General features: G+C 39.8%; 1 protein-coding gene across 1 annotated transcript in view; it reads left to right on the top strand.

Annotated features, from left to right (window-relative positions):
* Window positions 1-1443: 1443 nt before the first annotated feature.
* LOC121857210 (zinc finger and BTB domain-containing protein 11-like) overlaps window positions 1444-17798 on the top strand; it is a 34757-nt gene continuing 18402 nt past the window's right edge. The window contains exons 1-4 of the mRNA XM_042353162.1: window positions 1444-1540; window positions 8824-9096; window positions 10151-11362; window positions 17071-17417. Of these exons, the coding sequence (XP_042209096.1) occupies window positions 8836-9096; window positions 10151-11362; window positions 17071-17417 (1820 nt within the window). The 5' untranslated portion in view covers window positions 1444-1540; window positions 8824-8835. The remainder of the gene's footprint in view (window positions 1541-8823; window positions 9097-10150; window positions 11363-17070; window positions 17418-17798) is intronic.

Here is a 17798-nt window from a genome sequence, read left to right as displayed (position 1 = left end):
ACGGAATTAAGAGAACGAGACGTGGCCCGCACATTTTATGATGCACGAACGTTAAAATTGTCACTTGATTGTGAAACCAGTGTGACTTTTGACAATAGATTTTACTGATGAGAGAAATTGACAATGAAATTTTAAGTTGGGTTTTAGAGAGAGAGTGAGATAATGATGAGGGGATCATATGTATGACTTGGTACAGCATTGATGAAGGAATAAACATAATTACTGAAGGCTCCTGGTAGAATGTTTTACACCATATAAAGGTTTTCCTCCTCTCTAATTCCTGTTTTTTTTGTAGTTTTCTGCCTTATATCTTCACCTTGTATCATAGACTGTCTTTATGTAGGAGATTATCATTCTTGACCTCTCTTTTCTTTTTCTAGCCCAGTGTATTTGCTTTAGCTTTGGAGGCCTGAAGAATTTACCAGCTGAACAAAAGGATATGTATCAGGCTCAATATCAAGAGGATTTGAAAAAGTTGATCTCTCGTTTCCCCAAAAAAAAAGGCAAGTCAAAAGTTTAATGCTGAATCTCTTAAGTCATACCTTATACCTTTTACCTCAAGTAGTATTTTGTGATGATTAAAGCTGTACTTGGTAATAATGACTGTAATGGGTAGGAAAGAGTCGGCTTCCTGTTGAAACAAAATCTGATTTAGGCGCCATTGGTTGATTTGTTACCATCAATGGGAGCGCCATATCATGCATTGATTTACCTTCAAGTATATTCATTCTTGTTATACAAAATATTTTCCTTATTTACCTAATGGCCACCCACCCAACATGAGGTGACCAAAATGGAGAAGGAGGCCAGTAATCTGTTTACGATCCCCATTACTCTTGTTAGTTTTGTAAAGGGCAATTTTGATATATAGTACTGTACAAACCTATTATTGTCATTACACAATTTTTAAGTTAGAGAAGAAACCCAAGTCTCTATGTTTATTTCTGAGGTTATTCTTCTTTTTGTGTATTTCACCAGACTAAGTAAATGATACAGTATTAAAAGTGCTTGGTTGACATGGATGGTAGAGGAAGGCTGACACAGCTGGTTGGTTGGTAGCTCTGTACCATTGACTGTAATATATTTCTTTATGTATTCTTCAGTTCTAAAATACAAATTAAATCTCTTGCAGAACCCAGAAAAGAATTTAAAGAGCGCCAATCTATTCGCCATGCCGGAAACCATATCACGTAAGTACAGTAATTGTCGAGTTCACAAGAAAAGTCCCGTAATGAACAATTTAAAGGTAACATCAGTAAAATGATACAGGGCAATATAACTTATTTTAACATTCCATTATATGACTGCTTATTACACAGGATAATTAACAGTAGCAAATGTATTTTTTAATATACTACATTCAGAATTTAGTGTTAGATATTCGATGTTAGAGGCGAGGGTGATGGTCAAGTACTGTTAGGCTTGTAGTTAAGTCAACAAACGTTTAGTGAGGCGCCACACAGCAGTCAACGAGCAGCTGTTCACGTGTGCCTCAGACTGGTTACCTCCCTTGATAGTTTGTATTACAGGAGGACAAGAGGTGAGTATCAACACTTACGAGGTTATTTGTTTATAGCTGGCCCAGGCAGAACATCCTGGAGCCAACAGTGTGTAACAGAGACGCGATTGTTACGTTAGACCACTGGGGCCATTAGGGCTATGCAGGCCCTGTTCAGAATGGGTATTATTTTACTTTCCGACATAACGCCCCCTAAAGTTATAAGCTACTGAAACATTTAGATCTCCCTATTCTGAGCATTTTGAACCCCATTTATACCTGGCGGAAATGGATAATAGCGACATAAATTAATTTAATTGATTTTAAGTAGTTTTCAGTTTTCATCTGTGAGGAGATGTGGCACAAGAACATAAGAAAGTGGGATACTGCAGGAGGCCGACTGGCCCATACAGGGCAGATCCCTTTCACACCCATCCCAGCACGTCCATGTGCCTATCCAACTTCGTCTTGAAGCTGGCGTCCCCCGATCCTACTATAGCATATTGGCTATTCCACATATCCACAACTCTATTACCAAACCAGTGCTTGCCTATATCCTTTCTGAACCGGAATTTATCTAATTTAAAGCCATTTGTTCTAGTTATTTCGTTATTACTGAGCTTCAGAACATCTTCCATTTTACCCTTATTAATCCCACTTACCCACTTGTACACCTCTATCATATCTCCCCTAACTCTACGCCTCTCTAATGAATGTAAGCCTAAGCTTTTCAGTCTTTCTTCATATGGAAGGTTTCTAATATTATGGATCATTTTGTCATTCTTCTTTGTACTCTCTCCAAGAATCTGTGTCATTCTATGTAATAAGGACACCAGGGCAGACCGCACATAATCCATGTGTGGCCTCCTAATGCTAGGTAAAGTTTCAAGATAACGTCAGCAGTTCTATTTACTCACAGACCTAGATATAGACAAGAATCCTGTTTTGCCTTGTTGCGAACGCTAATACATTATTTTCTGGGTTTCAGTCGTTGCTAACAAATACACCTGAATCTTTCACAAACTGGAGTTTTCTATTTCCGTGTTACCTAGTTTTATACTTAACGTTTGTATTCGTCTTCCCCTATCTGTAGTACTTGCATTTATCAGTATTAAAATTTCATTTGCCAGATCTACTGACCCACCACTCATGTAAAGATATCCTAGATCTCTTTGGTGTTCAAAGTCACTGTCTGAATTTATCACTCTCATTTTTGGTATCATCTGCAAATTTACTAATCCTACTAGTTATGCCTAAATCAAGATCATTAATGAATATAACAAACAGCAGAGGGCCTAATACAGATCCCTGGGGAACTCCGCTTTTGACCACACCCCAGTCTGACTTTAATCCATTTATGCTGACTCTTTGTTTCCTACCAGTTAACCATGACCTAATCCATTTTAATACTGATCCACCTATTTCATGTGCTTCTACCTTCCTTATCAATCTCTCATGAGGGACTCTATCGAATGCTTTACTGAAATCTAAATAAATTATATCATATGACTTATCATTATCTACCGCTTCATATACTTCTGAGAAAAAGCTAAGCAAATTTGTGAGACAAGAACGTCCCTGGGTGAACCCGTGCTGAGAAGAATGAATTAAGTTGGATGTTTCAAGGTGGCTTCTGATTTTCGTAGCAATAATTGACTCTAGCAACTTGCCTATGATTGACGTGAGACTAATGGGACGGTAATTTGATGCAATTGATTTATCACCTTTTTTTAAAATCGGAACTACATTTGCAAGTTTCCAAGCTTCTGGCACTAGGCCCGATTCTAATGACTTATTAAATAAAACTGCTAATGGATTACTCAACTCATCTCTACATTCTTTTAATATTCTAGCATATACCTCGTCTGGACCAGGCGATTTATGAGGCTTCAGTTTGTTAATTACTTTAAGCACATCGTTACTAGTAATATTGATATTCATTAACATATTTTCTATGCGTTATATATATGAACTTGAAACTGTGCTAGGTTTTCATTTGTAGATCTGGTGAAAATGACTATTTAACGTACTACACATTTCTAACTCATCATCAGTCATTTCTCCTGTCGTAGTTTTAAGGGGACCTATTGTATCTCTAACCTTTGATTTATACAGTTGATAAAAAGCTTTGGGTTTATTTTTCGATTCGTTTGCTACCTTGATTTCATAATTTCTCTTTGCTTTCCTAATTTCTGTTTTTACCTGTCTTGTTAGGTTCTGCACTCATGTGCAGTGTTGACTGGCTTTATCCAGTCGTGACCAGTCAGTTATTGATATCACACAAATTTTTTTTTACCAACCACATTCGATTTTTTCAAAGGAAGCAGCCTGGGTGCGATTCTAATTTCATTGACCAGTTTCACAATGACCGTGGTGGAGGTTGGTTGTCGTTTGTGCTCTTATGATTATTTAAAGTTTATTGCCGGGTCTTACGAGAAAGACGATCATTCCATCCAATTCTTACCTGATTCCTTCCACTTCTAACTAAGGTATTGTACTTTCGGACATGGTGCGCCCCAAAGTTTTGAACTACTGAAACATTTAGGTTAGTTTAAGCTAGGCCTACCGGGGGTCCAGGGGCAGAGCCCTCGGCTAGGGGTCAGATTGATGTTAAGTTAGTTAGGTTAGGTTTTGTTGGTCAGATGACTCGTTTTCATTTTCTCCCCCACCCAAAAACCTCTATTTCCCAGGCTCTCCCCCATTATTGTTGGGGGGGGGGGGCAAAAACTAGCAATTTCTGCCCCAAAATGAAGGTTACATTTGTTTAAAACACACCAAAATATATTGGAAAAACATTTTGGTTAACCCATCGGTACTCATGTCCTAAAGTAAAAATTTGCTACAAAATGAGAACAATGGGCCCCCAAAATCTAAATTATACGGACAAATACTGTTTCTGTAACACTAAAGAATTTCTGTGAAATATTTACTTAGTGGATATTTTGCTGTGACTCAGCTAAGTGGCTGTTGAAGGGAGTGCTGGACTATGTTTACCTTGGGAGACTCTGCTAGCTGGAGACGCGGTGCTGGGAAGGGAAGTCTCCTTTCCCTCCTCGACTAGTGACGAGCGTGACTCTGTCTTCTGTCGATAGTGATGTGAAAGTGATCGTCGTGGAAGGGGCTGCAGGGCCTATATATTGGAAATCTCACTAAACTGGGTGTGTCTTGACCGGGTGTTAGGTCGGGTAACAGAAGTGCTGGCTGGTTAGCAGTTCTGGTTCCCTTGTGAACTTGACCTCCCTTGATTCAGGTCTGGACATCTGTTTTTGCCCGGGTGCGCGGTCATGTCGCAGGTCGGTAATGCTTCCTAATTACTACCACCCGGGTGTGTCTTGGCAAGGTGTGGTTTCTTTAACACGGTCACAGGTTAACCTAAGTACCTTGTCTGTGACCTCTCCTGCGTCAGGTCTTACTGTCACTGTAGGGTGTGTCAACTTATGGGTGTACACCTGCTCATCTACTTACTATTATATGTGTTGTATTTCTCTGGGCTGTAAGCTATGGTCTGATAAACAATCATTACAGTTCCTACTAATGCTATTTTACCGTGAGTGCGCTCTGATTGGTTAAGTATTTTCTTTTCTGTTTAAATTGATGGGGGGTCTGTCCCTCAGCTAGGAAATTAGGTAAGGTGGTAAAATATCACTTGTTGCCACTATACGAAATCAAAGTTTAAAATATGTTTGCTGAGGTAAATTTTTACTTTCGGACATGAGTCCCTATGGGTTGACCAATATGATTTTTCCAGTATATTTTGGTGTATTTTAAGCGAATCTGACCTTCATTTTGGGCAGAAATTGCTAGCCCCCCCCCCATCCACCAACAACAATGGGGAAGAGCCTGGGAAATCGGGGTTTTGGGTGGGGGAGAACACGAAAACGAGTCTTCTAGCCTAAACTAACCTAAATGTTTCAGTAGTTATAAACATTGGGGCACACCATGTCCGAAAGTACAACACCTTAGTTAGAAGTGGAAGGACCAGGGATAGGTTCAGGGTCAATGACCTCCTCCTTGTCGGACCCTTCTTAGAGTGACACAGGTGCAGCACGTTCCTGGCGAGGGTGGTTTCTTGGTCCTTCAGGTGGGTAGAGTCTGTGGTAAAGAACCGATGGTGACGATCTGAAGGGTGTTGACCCAGGAAGAGGTATCACTGAAGTACTGCTGGAAGTACTCGCTCTTCATCCCAGGTCTCTTGGTCCACTCCTTGACGTCACCCCATAAGCGTTCGATGGTCTGGGTGTGCACTCGAGGGTCATTGGGGTCCACAAATTGTTCAGAGTAGTTAATCACCCAATGAGTGAAACCCTCAGACTGCAGTGATGAGTAGGCCTTCCATTCATCGCTAACAATGATGCTCCGAGGACGAATGTAGCGTTTAATAAGAGGAATCAGTGTCCTCGCCGATCTGTTCTGGTTTACTTCATTTAGGGGCAAAATAAACTTTTTCTTATTGCCCCCAGACAGCCACACCGTACTCAACGGACGACCTCGCTCATACTGTTGCTCGATGAAAAATGTCTCGCCAATCTCAACCACGACACCATCAACCACCAATGCACTCGTGGTTGTCAAGCCATTGTAAAGTTACCTCAGAGTAGAAACTACGCCAGTCCACGCTCGTTCTAGATGACAATTGTAGGCACTCAATAACTGTCTCATGATGCCAGCACTTTTGGAGCCAGTGATTAACGAAAATCACAAGCTTCCACGGAGGTAAGTGTGTATGATCGAGGAAAGTGCCGTTATAGTCTGAGATAACGTTTTGGAACATCTTCGTTTTCTTCTTCTTCTTTACGAACCTCCTTGGCCACTTACAGAACCAATGATGCTTCTCCTTTCTAAATTTACAAGGCAATTTACAGTGCGGGCACTCAACAGGCGTAGGGAGAACACCGTGATTACGTAGGAATTGTATAGCTTGTCCGTCTTTCTCGTAAAATTCAGCAATAAACTTAAAATAATTGTAGCAGCACGATTAACACCCAACCTCGACCACGACCATTGTCAGACTGGTCATTGAATTTCAAATCCGTACTCGGGCTGCTTTGAAAAATTCAAATGTGATTTGTAAAAAACAATTGCAGGATGATGTCAATACATCATTGGTCACAACTGGATGATGGCAGTCAATATTACACATGCATGAATCATTACTAACTCGATTTCACGCCGATAACATCTCACAAACGAAGACTGAAAAGTATATGAAATCGATTAAATTAAATTGTGTCGCTATTATCCATTTCCGCCATGTATATATGGGAGTTCAAAATGCTCAGAATAGCGAGATCTAATTGTTGCAGTAGCTTGTAACTTTCAGGGGCATTATGTCCGAAAGTAAAATACAGTCGTCCCTCGGTTAACGAACACAATTCGTTCCAGAAGGTTGTTCGTTAACCAAAACCATTGTTTCAATGGGATTTTGGGTAATTGGTTCCAGCTCACCGAAAATTACATACAAAGTAAAAAAAAAAATGCAGTAAAGTACACTTACTTTGAGGTGTGTATGTAGAAGGCTCCTGGTTGATGATGCTGATGATGAGAATTAGAAGTGGGGGTGGAGAAGGGAGATAAGAAGGAAGTAGGGGTGGAAATCACCCCATGCTTCATGCCTTCATTTCACCCATAAAATTTTAAGTTCACTTGGTGTAATTCAAGATTATTTTCTTTAAATCAACACTGCACTGCACTATATATTGTCAATATGTTAAATTTCAGAATGGCCAATAATTGTACTGTAAAAACTTAAAAATATTCTGTGTTCAAGAGACCCAAAAGCAAGATGTTTCCAACACTGAACAGAGACACAAACTGATGCCTTGGTGGGTGAGTGAAGTGGCTGATGGGCGCACCAAAAACTAGTTCCCTGTACAGCAATTATGTTAAATAAGTGTTAAAATGACTAAAAATTTTGATATAAAACTCCAATTTTAATGAATGTAAGCCCTAGAACCGATTACTGTATTGGCGGACTAATCTTCCAGCTGGTGAGCAAGCCAAAGCATGTCGAAACATTTTTGTAAGAATTTCGTTAAACAAATTTTTGTTCGTTAACCGAAATGAAGATTCTTATGGAAGGTAATTCGTTAACCGAAATTTCGTTACCCGAGGCATTTGTTAACCGAGGGACCACTGTAGTACCCAAATACTGTTTCTGTAACACTGAAGAAATTCTGTGAAATACTTACGAAGTGGATATTTTGCAGTGACCGGCTAAGTTCCTACTAACGCTATTTTACCATGAGTGCGCTCTGATTGGCTAAGTATTTTCGTTTCTGTTTAAATTGATGGGGGGTCTGTCCCTCAGCTAGGAAATTAGGTAAGGTGGTAAAATTTCACTTGTTGCCACTATACGAAATCAAAGTTTAAATTATGTTTTGTATGAATTTGACTTTCACATATGGCGCACATCAATAGTTTCTGAGATAGCCCCATCCTATCTCAGAATCCAGAGATTTGCTGTAAAAATGAAGGCAACGAGTTTAAAACACATAAAGCCGTCGGAAATACATAGTTTGGAATATAACCTAACCAACCAAACCTAACCTAGGGTAATATTGACAACTGACCTGTGGACGAGTTATTTATATTACTGTTTATTTTCTTACTCTATTTTCTTCAGTGAGTTCTGATATAATAATCATTTCTTGTGCAAATGCTTCGTTTGGTAGATAATTAGGCACCTTGGTGCGACTACTTTGTCTTCTCGGCGGTAATGTGGCGGTGACGTCTCATCCCAGGATGTAAACAGCCGATCATATTGACATATTTCAAAACACTCTGCCGCCCAGGCCGGATCAACGTTGATGCTCAGTGTATGCTAATGAACCGTTCGGTACGAGTGGCTGCTCTCACGTCCACGAAAAACATAAAATTACACCATATCATAGTAAGTTCTTTCTGCTACTTGTTTTTCATATCAACATTTTAACACATTTGCACAAACTACAACAGTGTCCACTATAAATCACAGTGAAATTGCAGCATTTTTATAAGTGTTTTATCTGAAAAATAGGCCTCGGGTCAGTCGTCAATAATTACCCTAACCTAACCTAACACATTGCTTAGTTTCAAGGTGTTTGAGCTTTTACTAAGTTTGTCATTGGTGGATGGAGATGGCAGTATACTCACTATTTTGCAAAATTGACTAAATACACCTTAATGGATCTAACCCCGAACAATGTAAAGTACTCAAACATCTGTGCAGTAGTTAATAACAACATCTTACTGTAACGTGTTAATGGTGGGACTGCAATGCTTCCTGTGGCAGTTTATAATGTAATTTGAACTGAATGTATTTATGGATTTTAATACTGTACTTGCAGGTAGTGTACTGTATGATGGAGACTGAACACAAAAAGGGTGTGGGAGGAGTTAAAGACTCGCCCGTGAAGAGTACACTGATGTTTCATTGGGATGAGCTGTCATCAAACCTCATGCAAGCCTTGCAGGGTATGGGTGTGAGTCATAAAGGAACTTGCTGTGGTCCCCAGCCTGAGGTTCACATTCGTATTGGTGAGGAGATGACCGTACACGCTACACTGCTGGCGGCGCTCAGTTCTTCCTGGAGGGAATATCTAAATACGGTGATGAATCAGGTACAGTATTGTATGGTGGACGAATATTATGTACATAATGGGTTAACATAGTAGGTAAGGTGAGTCTGAGTACTGTACTTTGTATGTGTTAAGACTATTATATCTGCTGTGAAATAGACATAACTGTGGACAGTAAAGTATTGTACTTGTAAGATGAAAATACATTGTTTGTAAAAGCATTGTATTGTAATCATTAATACTAAAAAAAAAAAGGTAATATATTTTCAGAAAGCAATGATGAAGTACAGTTATAAATGTAAAAAACTTAACAGAGAGAGTACAGTACAGTAGAGGTACTAATATACAGTATAGTACCCAGCAGTTATTATTATGGGAGGTTGTGTGTTTGAAGTACTGTAGTTTGTACAGTACAGTCCTTGTGGCCGAGGATATGTCAAGATGATCACATTCTTTGAGCCAGTAATAGTCTGCACAATACTGACCTCCTTGTGTGAGTCAGGTTCATGGTGGCTTGTGTGAAGTAGATGAGGGAACTTGTTGTAGGGCAGAACACAGCTACTGTATATGAACAAGAGGAGTGTGTTTCCTGCTACTGTACAGGCAGTGGAAAATCACTTTAAAAAACTTTTTATATTTCTGTATAAGAATTTGTCTTTGGTTATGGTTGATTAAGTGTTGCAAGTGAAGTTATTATGAGACCAAGAGTTAAATCATTCCTATCAAGACAGTAAGAACTTTACAGGGATAGAATTGGAAAGTTTTGGCCAGATAACAGTCTACCTGGATATATTTTATTATTATATGTCTTCAGAAAATGTTACATCACCCACTTGTCTGTGGAGAGAATGGAGGAGAACAACAGCATCAAGAGGTGGGTGGGGGAGAACTTGGGGTAGTCCAAGAATGACATGGGGAGAGGTTGTAGAAAGTGAGATTATAGTTAGAGAATTTGACAAGAGGGGCTACATGAGACCCTGCAGAGCTGCCATCAAGTAATCATGATTAACCCGCACAAGTGTGAGAAATGGCCATAAAATATTTATGATGATAATACTGTAATGAATACTAGAATTATTATTTATCTCTTTTTCAGGATACCCAAGTTATTCACTACCTTCTCCTGGGTTTTCAAGCATCACCAGAACTGGTTTCTACTGTGAAGTCTCTTATATACTGTGGATCTGCAACATCACCTTTCCCATTGTTAAAGGAGGTGATGGCGGTGGTGAGAGCTCTGGACCTGGATAATACACAGTATATCCACTCAAGTTATAAGAACAATGTCCACACACTATATTGGAAAGGTTATGAGAAGATGTTAATAAAAGCATTTCAGTTTATGTGTTCTTATCAGCTGTGTACTGATGTCTCTCTCCTGGTAGACAAACACATCATCAGAGCTCACAAGCTCATCCTCAGTGCTTGTAGTTCAGTTCTTCAAGAGACATTCCAGGAGAATGGCAGAATTGGAATGATACACCTGCCAAGTGTTAACATGATGAACGCCCAGAATCTTATTACTTACATGTATTATGGTGAAGCTACTGTCATGGAGTCTCATCTTCTAGCTTTCCATAAGCTTTGCTCCTCACTGGAGGTCAAGAGTCTGATGAAAGCCACCAAACGATATATCCATCAAGAATCTCAAATGGAGAGTGAAGAACAGTTTGATTACCTGAAACTACAAGCTCATATAAAGTCGTCGTCAGAGAGTGTGTGGAGCCGACTACGCCAGCTGTATGATGGGGAGAAGAAGGCGGATGTTACATTTCTAGTTGAGAAAAAGAGATTGTCGGCACACAAGGCTCTTCTCTGTGCTGCCTCTCCGGTAATTCACGATATAATTGCACAGGAACCAACAGGTGAGCATTCCTTGATTGTAATGATAGATGCAAATCACAAATTCATAGAAGGATTTTTAGAGATGGTATATAATGGATGTTGCTCACTAGTACACAGGTCTGGTACAGTTATTTGTTCTTACTTTGATAGAACTGTATTTCATATAGAATATTCTCAAGATAAAATCCCAATAAATACTGAAGCTGATCATGTACTGCAAGAGGAAGAATCAAAACCTCGGCTTCAGTTTCTTATAAAAGAAGGATCAAGGTCGGTGACCCAGAGTCCCAGTTCTGTAATGATGACAGAGCTGTGTGAGGCCACGGCGTCGACAACAGCAAGAAAAAATAGAAACTCTCCAGGGAACTGTCCTCATCTTTTGGCACATTCTGAGGCTGCCGATGAAGAGAGTATTGAAAGTACCAAACTTCAGAAAGAAGAAGACTCAGAAATGAAAGACTGTGTAAGTATGTTACCTGTTTGGTATATACATTACAGTAACTAACATTGAATTTACTCCAGAACTGAGGATTTTTTTATAATTTTTTGTACTTGTACAGGATAGTAGACTATTGTATATTGCATGTGGATATGAATGAGTATGATTCTGTGTAGTAGTGATGATCCTTCACACCCTGAGGGGCCTAGAGCAGTACAGGAATGTTCTTTTGCTGCCTGATCCTTTTCCTATACAGCACCCAGATTGTACAGTCATGTCTGCATGTTTGAAGCATGGAGGCCTTTAAGTAACAACTTGAGACCTTTCTTTTTTGGAAGCTTATGATCCTGAACAGTGTACAGTGATGGAGAAATACAGTACAGGGTTTAGGAAGTGTTACACCTTAAGGGTATTGTATAAGAAGGATAAAAGTTAAACTCACATTTGTTTGTAGTACAGTACGCCTTGTATTTCCTTTTGTTCTCACGTCCTTAACTGTGTTTTGTTCTGAGCACTAATGAATTCTTTAGAAGAATTGGCACTATTGAGGGAAAAAAGACCAACTATTATTATTATTAGTGTTGTTGTACCTTGGAGGTGTTGGTGGTACAGTATAGCAGTAATGTGAGTATCTCTCACCAATATGTCAATGGTTTGACTCCTACTTGGCCTGGACACATGTGAGAAAGGTGTTAGCCAGTGTGACGCTCACTACTAAATATGACAGGTTTCCTATATTTGGGTTTCCTCCTGTACAAACGCTTTTTACTTTTTACTTTTATCCTCTTCGACACTGATCGGCTTGTTAGCCGCTTGGGCGATCGGTCACGTCTCTTTTCATTTATATTCTTCACTGAAAGATCGGCTCGCTAGCCGCCCGGGCGATCGGTCACGTCTCTGTCACGCACTGTTGGCAAATACTTGGCATGCACCGGCTCCTGAATGTACCTGAACCCGCTCCAGTGCTGGTCAAGTCTCCTCTTGAAAGAGCTCACACTCGGCGCCGTCACAACACTCTCTGGTAGATTGTTCCAAGAGTTCACAACCCTCACTCCGAAAAAGTTTGCCCTCACGGTTTTCTGGACTTGCGGCTTCTTCAATCTTGAGCTGTGACCCCTTGTGGGGCGAGCGTCCGCCAGCTCCAAGTAAGGACACTCAACTGAGTAGTGCCCCCTGAGATGCTTATACACCTCAACTAGGTCCCCCCTTGCCCGTCTGTAGTATAAGCTAGGCAAGTTCAGGCGCTCCAATCTCTCAGGGTAGCTGAGGTGCCGAAGTGCAGGCACCAGTTTGGTGGCCCTCCTTTGAACATTTTCAACCAACTGACAGTCCCTAGCATATCTCGGGGACCAGATGGGGTGACAGTACTCCAGATGGGGAAGCACTTCACTCCTGAAGATCGTCACGAGGGACGGACCGTCTAGATATCTGAACGACCTTCTTATAAGACCCAATAATTTATTTGCCTGATTTACCTTCTTCTCACAATGGCCCGAGAACTTCAGCTCATTGTTAACATACACACCTAGGTCCTTCTCACACACAGTCTCAACTAGTACATTTTCTTCATCCCGTTGGGACATATGATACGCCTCCTTACCGTTGGTACGCCCCAGGTGCATCCTCTTACACTTCGTGACATTGAATCTCAGCAGCCATTCCTTCGACCATTCCTGGAGCCCACAGAGGTCCTTCTGCAGCTCTTCACAGTCCACTTGGTTCTTAATTTCCCGAAATAACTTGCCATCATCGGCAAACATTTGTATGGAGGAGTGTACAACGTCAGGCATGTCATTTATGAAACAAACAAACAACAGCGGGCCCAATACACTACCCTGTGGTACCCCACTTGTTACAGGTACAGATGACGATTTCGTGCCATTAATCACCACACATTGCTTGCGGTCATGTAGAAAGTCTTCTATCCATGCTAGGACATTTCCCCGAATTCCGTACCCTTCCAGTTTGATTTTCAGCCTTTCGTGGGGTACACTGTCGAAAGCCTTGGCAAAATCTAGGTAAATATTGTCGATATTACCACCCCGTTCTAGAATATGGGTCCAAATATCCAATACCTTGAGCAATTGTGTCAAGCAAGAGCGCCCCGGCATAAAACCGTGTTGGCAATCTTTTACAAGGTTGTTTCGTAGTAGATGTTCCATCGCGGCATCTCTGATAATACTCTCAAGTACTTTACATATTATGCTGGTCAGGCTCACCGGTCTATAGTTGTTCGTGGAGTGACTATCGCCCTTCTTGAAGATAGGACTCACATAAGCCACTTTCCATTCACTGGGGACCATTTGTTCATCCAGGCATTTACAAAACAGAATCTTCAGGGGCTCTGCAAGCTCGTTGCACAGCTCTCTTAGCACTCTAGGATGCACCATGTCAGGTCCGGGACTCTTATGGACCTTTAGCCTGGACAGTTTATTTCTAATACCCTCTTCTGTGAACACAATGTGGGTCAGTGCTGTGTCGAACCGTCTGTCCTCAAACGCAGGAAGGTTAGTTGCATCCTCTCTTGTGAACACTGAGGAAAAGAAGCTGTTCAATGCCTCAGCTTTATCCTGGTCAGAATCTGCGTAACTACCATCTTCAAGCCTCAGGTCTGATACTCCTACTCGCGTTTTCAATTTCGACTTTGCATAGCGGTAAAACGCCTTTGGGTTTGACTTGACCTCGCGTGCAACCAGCCTCTGGAACTCCTTTTCAGCCCTCCTACACTCTATCTTTGCTTGGTTTCTGGCTCTTGCATACATCCTCCTGTCTTGCTCATCGTTTGACCCAACCCACGTCTTGAATTTCTGGGTTTTCTTCTTAATTTTGTCGACCGCCGCATGGTTCATGTGTAGGGATCCCCTCGTATTCCTAGAAGCACTGGGTTTGGTCTTGGGTATATATTTATCGATCAAATGGGTCATTTTACTAGTTATGATATTCAGCGTAGTGTCTGCGTTCTTGTACCTTAATAAGTCAGGCCAGTTGATTCCCCTCATCTCTTCCCTCATCCCATTGTAATTTCCCTTGTAATATTTGCACCTTGGCCTGGCCTTATCTTGAACTAGGTAACAGTTAAATCTGAATGACAACACTGTATGGTGACTGGTGCCAACTGGGGCAAGGTGTTCCAGTTTGGCCACCATACCCTCCTCGTTTGTCATGATGAGGTCTAGTGGCTTGGGTGTTTGCTCCTCTCTGTAATGTGTCGGGTCTCTCACATGTTGGAACAGAAAATTATCTCTCAGAGTTTCTACAAAAAGAGTAGCAGGATTATTCAAGTCATTCGGGGTGGACTCGTTTCTCCAGTCGATGTCGCCATAGTTAAAGTCCCCCATGATAAGGAGGTGGCTGGGGTTGAGCATCGCCGCATTGTTTATTAAGGTTCTTAAGTTCCTTTGATTTAGTGGGCCACAGTTTGGGGATCTGTAGATACACCCGACGATAAGTAAGTCCCCTCCCTTTAATTTAATTTTACACCACTTGGACTCTTCAAAAACATCCTCTCCCTGTACCCTCGCCTGGCTGGCTCTAAGGTCTTGCCTAGCGTAGATAACCACACCCCTCCTGCAGGATTCTTGAGTTAGGTTCGTAAATGAGTCATATCCAGCAATACTGAACTCACATTCCTCTGGGTCGATTCTCCTGTTCTTGTACAACAGTTCTACAACTCCTACAATATCTGGTTGGTGTACTCTTAGTAGTGTTTCAAACTCCTCTCTCTTATCAAGGAACGTGTCAGTATTAGTGTACATGACATTCAAGCCAGAATTTGTTCTCGGTAACGTCTCTGCTCTTAGTAATAAACCCGCTCCACCCACATTCTCAGATGCTGCAGCATTTGCTAAGTACACTGTATTTTGCAGGGTGTGGTTAAAAATGTCATTGTTTACACGGCGCTCGTTCCCTCCTGTCCGGTAGGCTGAGCTGGTGCCGCCCGAACGACTAGTAAGATGATTAGTGGTGCAAATTATTTAAAAAAGTGGAGATAACAGTTGACAAGAGATGAATGGTTATCATTTACTGTCTATGAATGCACTTTAGACCTTCTTTTATTATGCAGGTCTGTGTCTCATTTCGCAAGGGCCTCTGGGACAGCCATCATTATGTACTATGCATTTAAGTCTCATTTATTTGTTAATGGAGCAATTCAATCACTAACCTTGTTACATACTTAAAGGCCTAAGTTGTTGAAGCTCAGTAATAACATCGTAACACCAATATCTCTCAAAACTTCCTCCATATGTACACACTATGATCTTTGAGTGTCCCGTATTGTTGTGTATTAGAACAAAACTCATTCATTCTCCCTGTCTGATGTTGTCTCTCACTATCCAGTACAGTAATCTATGTAGGAACACAACTAGAGATGAATTGGCATAAGTGTGTCGTGTGAAGATGGCGTTGCCGATGTATCTTTCCATCAGTGTAGTAATTGGCTAGGTATAAAAATGAAGATATATATATATATATATATATATATATATATATATATATATATATATATATATATATATATATATATATATATATATATATATATATATATATATATATATATATATATATATATATATATATATATATATATATATATACAGTGACCCCTCGTTTAACGAACACCTCGGTTAACGTAATTTCGATTAACGAACTGCCTTCCATAAGGATCTTCAATTCGGTTAACGAAAAAAATTCGGTTAACGAAGTTCTTACGAACCGACCTCAACATGTTTTCGCTTGCACTGACCGGGCAACCAGCTTTAGTATCAGTCCGCCAATACATTAATCGGTTCTAGGGCTTAAATTCCTTACTATTTTAGTAAATATCAAGAAGTTTATACTATTCAATAATTTTAAAAGTTTAATATTCAATTTTTTAGTCATTTTAACAATTATTGAACATAATTGAAGGTAAAGTGACTAGTTTAATGCGCGGCATCCAGCCTCTTAACACAGCAAACAGGAGTTAGTCTCTCTCTGTTTTCACTGGAGGTAACATCTTGCTTGAGACTCTCTTCAACTAAATGCTTTTTTTCTGTGTTTGCAAGCAAATTATTGGTCATTTTGAAATATATTTTACATATTGACAATATATAATGCAGTGCCGTGTTGATATAAAGAAAATAATCTTGAAATACACCGAGAGAACTAAAATTTTATGGGTGAAATGGCGCCATGGGGTGACTTCTCTTCCACCCCAATGCCTTTTCTTCTTCCTTCTCCTTCATCCCCATTCTAATTCCCATCATCATCATCATCCAGGAGCCTTCTACATACACACCTCAAAGTAAGTGTACTTTTCTACCATTTTTGTTGAATTTAGGAAATTTTCGGTGAGGTGGAACCAATTACCCAAAAACCCATTGAAACAATGGTTTTGGTTAACGAACTTTTCGGTTAACGAACGACCTTCTGGAACGGATTGAGTTCGTTAATGGAGGGTTATATATATATATATATATATATATATATATATATATATATATATATTAATATATATATATATATATATATACATATATATATAGAAGAACCTGAGTGTGTGTGTGTGTGTGTGTGTGTATATATATATATATATATATATATATATATATATATATATATATATATATATATATATATATATATATATATATATATATATATATATATATATATATATATATATATATATATATATCCTGTATGTGATTTTTGTTTTCAAAAGCTAACTAATTTCCCTTTCATTACAGACAATACCAAAGTGGGGTACCAGCATGGCAGATACGACTGAATTAAAACTACGTAGAGACACTTATGAGAACAGCAATAACAATCTGAGTGTAAGAAGACTGGGTACTAATGTGGAAAGGTCTGTGACATTAGGTTTGAGGAAGATTGTTAGTGGCGAATGTAATTTAGAATGTTCTAAACCATTGGATGTTAAGAAAGATAATATTGGTGGTGAGAAAATTAGTAAACATTTACAAGCTTCAACCAGCAGTGTTGAGTGTGCCAGCAGTGTTGAGAGTGACAGCAGTGGTGTGTGTAGCAGCAGTTGTGGAGGAGCCGTAGAGGACAAGACTTCAGTAAAGAATAGGTAAGTAAGGTCACACTTGCTGTATTGTGTCTTCTTCATCTAGACGCTGAACAATGAGACTGTGTTCATCATCACGTTAGTCTGTTTGTTAACATTGATCTTGTAAGAAAGAAAGTTTTCTTCGTCTTAAAACAATCTTAATGAATCTAGGGATTCTATTTGTGGAGTCGTGACTTTATGTTAAACAGTACTGTAATTATTATTACCTTTTTGCCATTTTTCATAGTTAAGAATACTGTTTGTTTTACAGGGGAAGAATTGTTAGAATGTCAATTTTATTTTGGTCAGATTTTGATGATAGAGTTGAAAGTATTAATAGTGTGGCCAAGGTAACAGGAGACACCAGAGGACACGATCCTTGTAAAACAGTAAACATCTGAC

The sequence above is a fragment of the Homarus americanus genome, unplaced genomic scaffold (assembly GCF_018991925.1).
Source record: "Homarus americanus isolate GMGI-L3 unplaced genomic scaffold, GMGI_Hamer_2.0 scaffold20465, whole genome shotgun sequence".
Lineage (NCBI taxonomy): Eukaryota > Metazoa > Arthropoda > Malacostraca > Decapoda > Nephropidae > Homarus > Homarus americanus.
The sequence above is the reverse complement of the archived record's forward strand: the minus strand, read 5'-3'. Positions and strand labels throughout refer to the sequence as shown.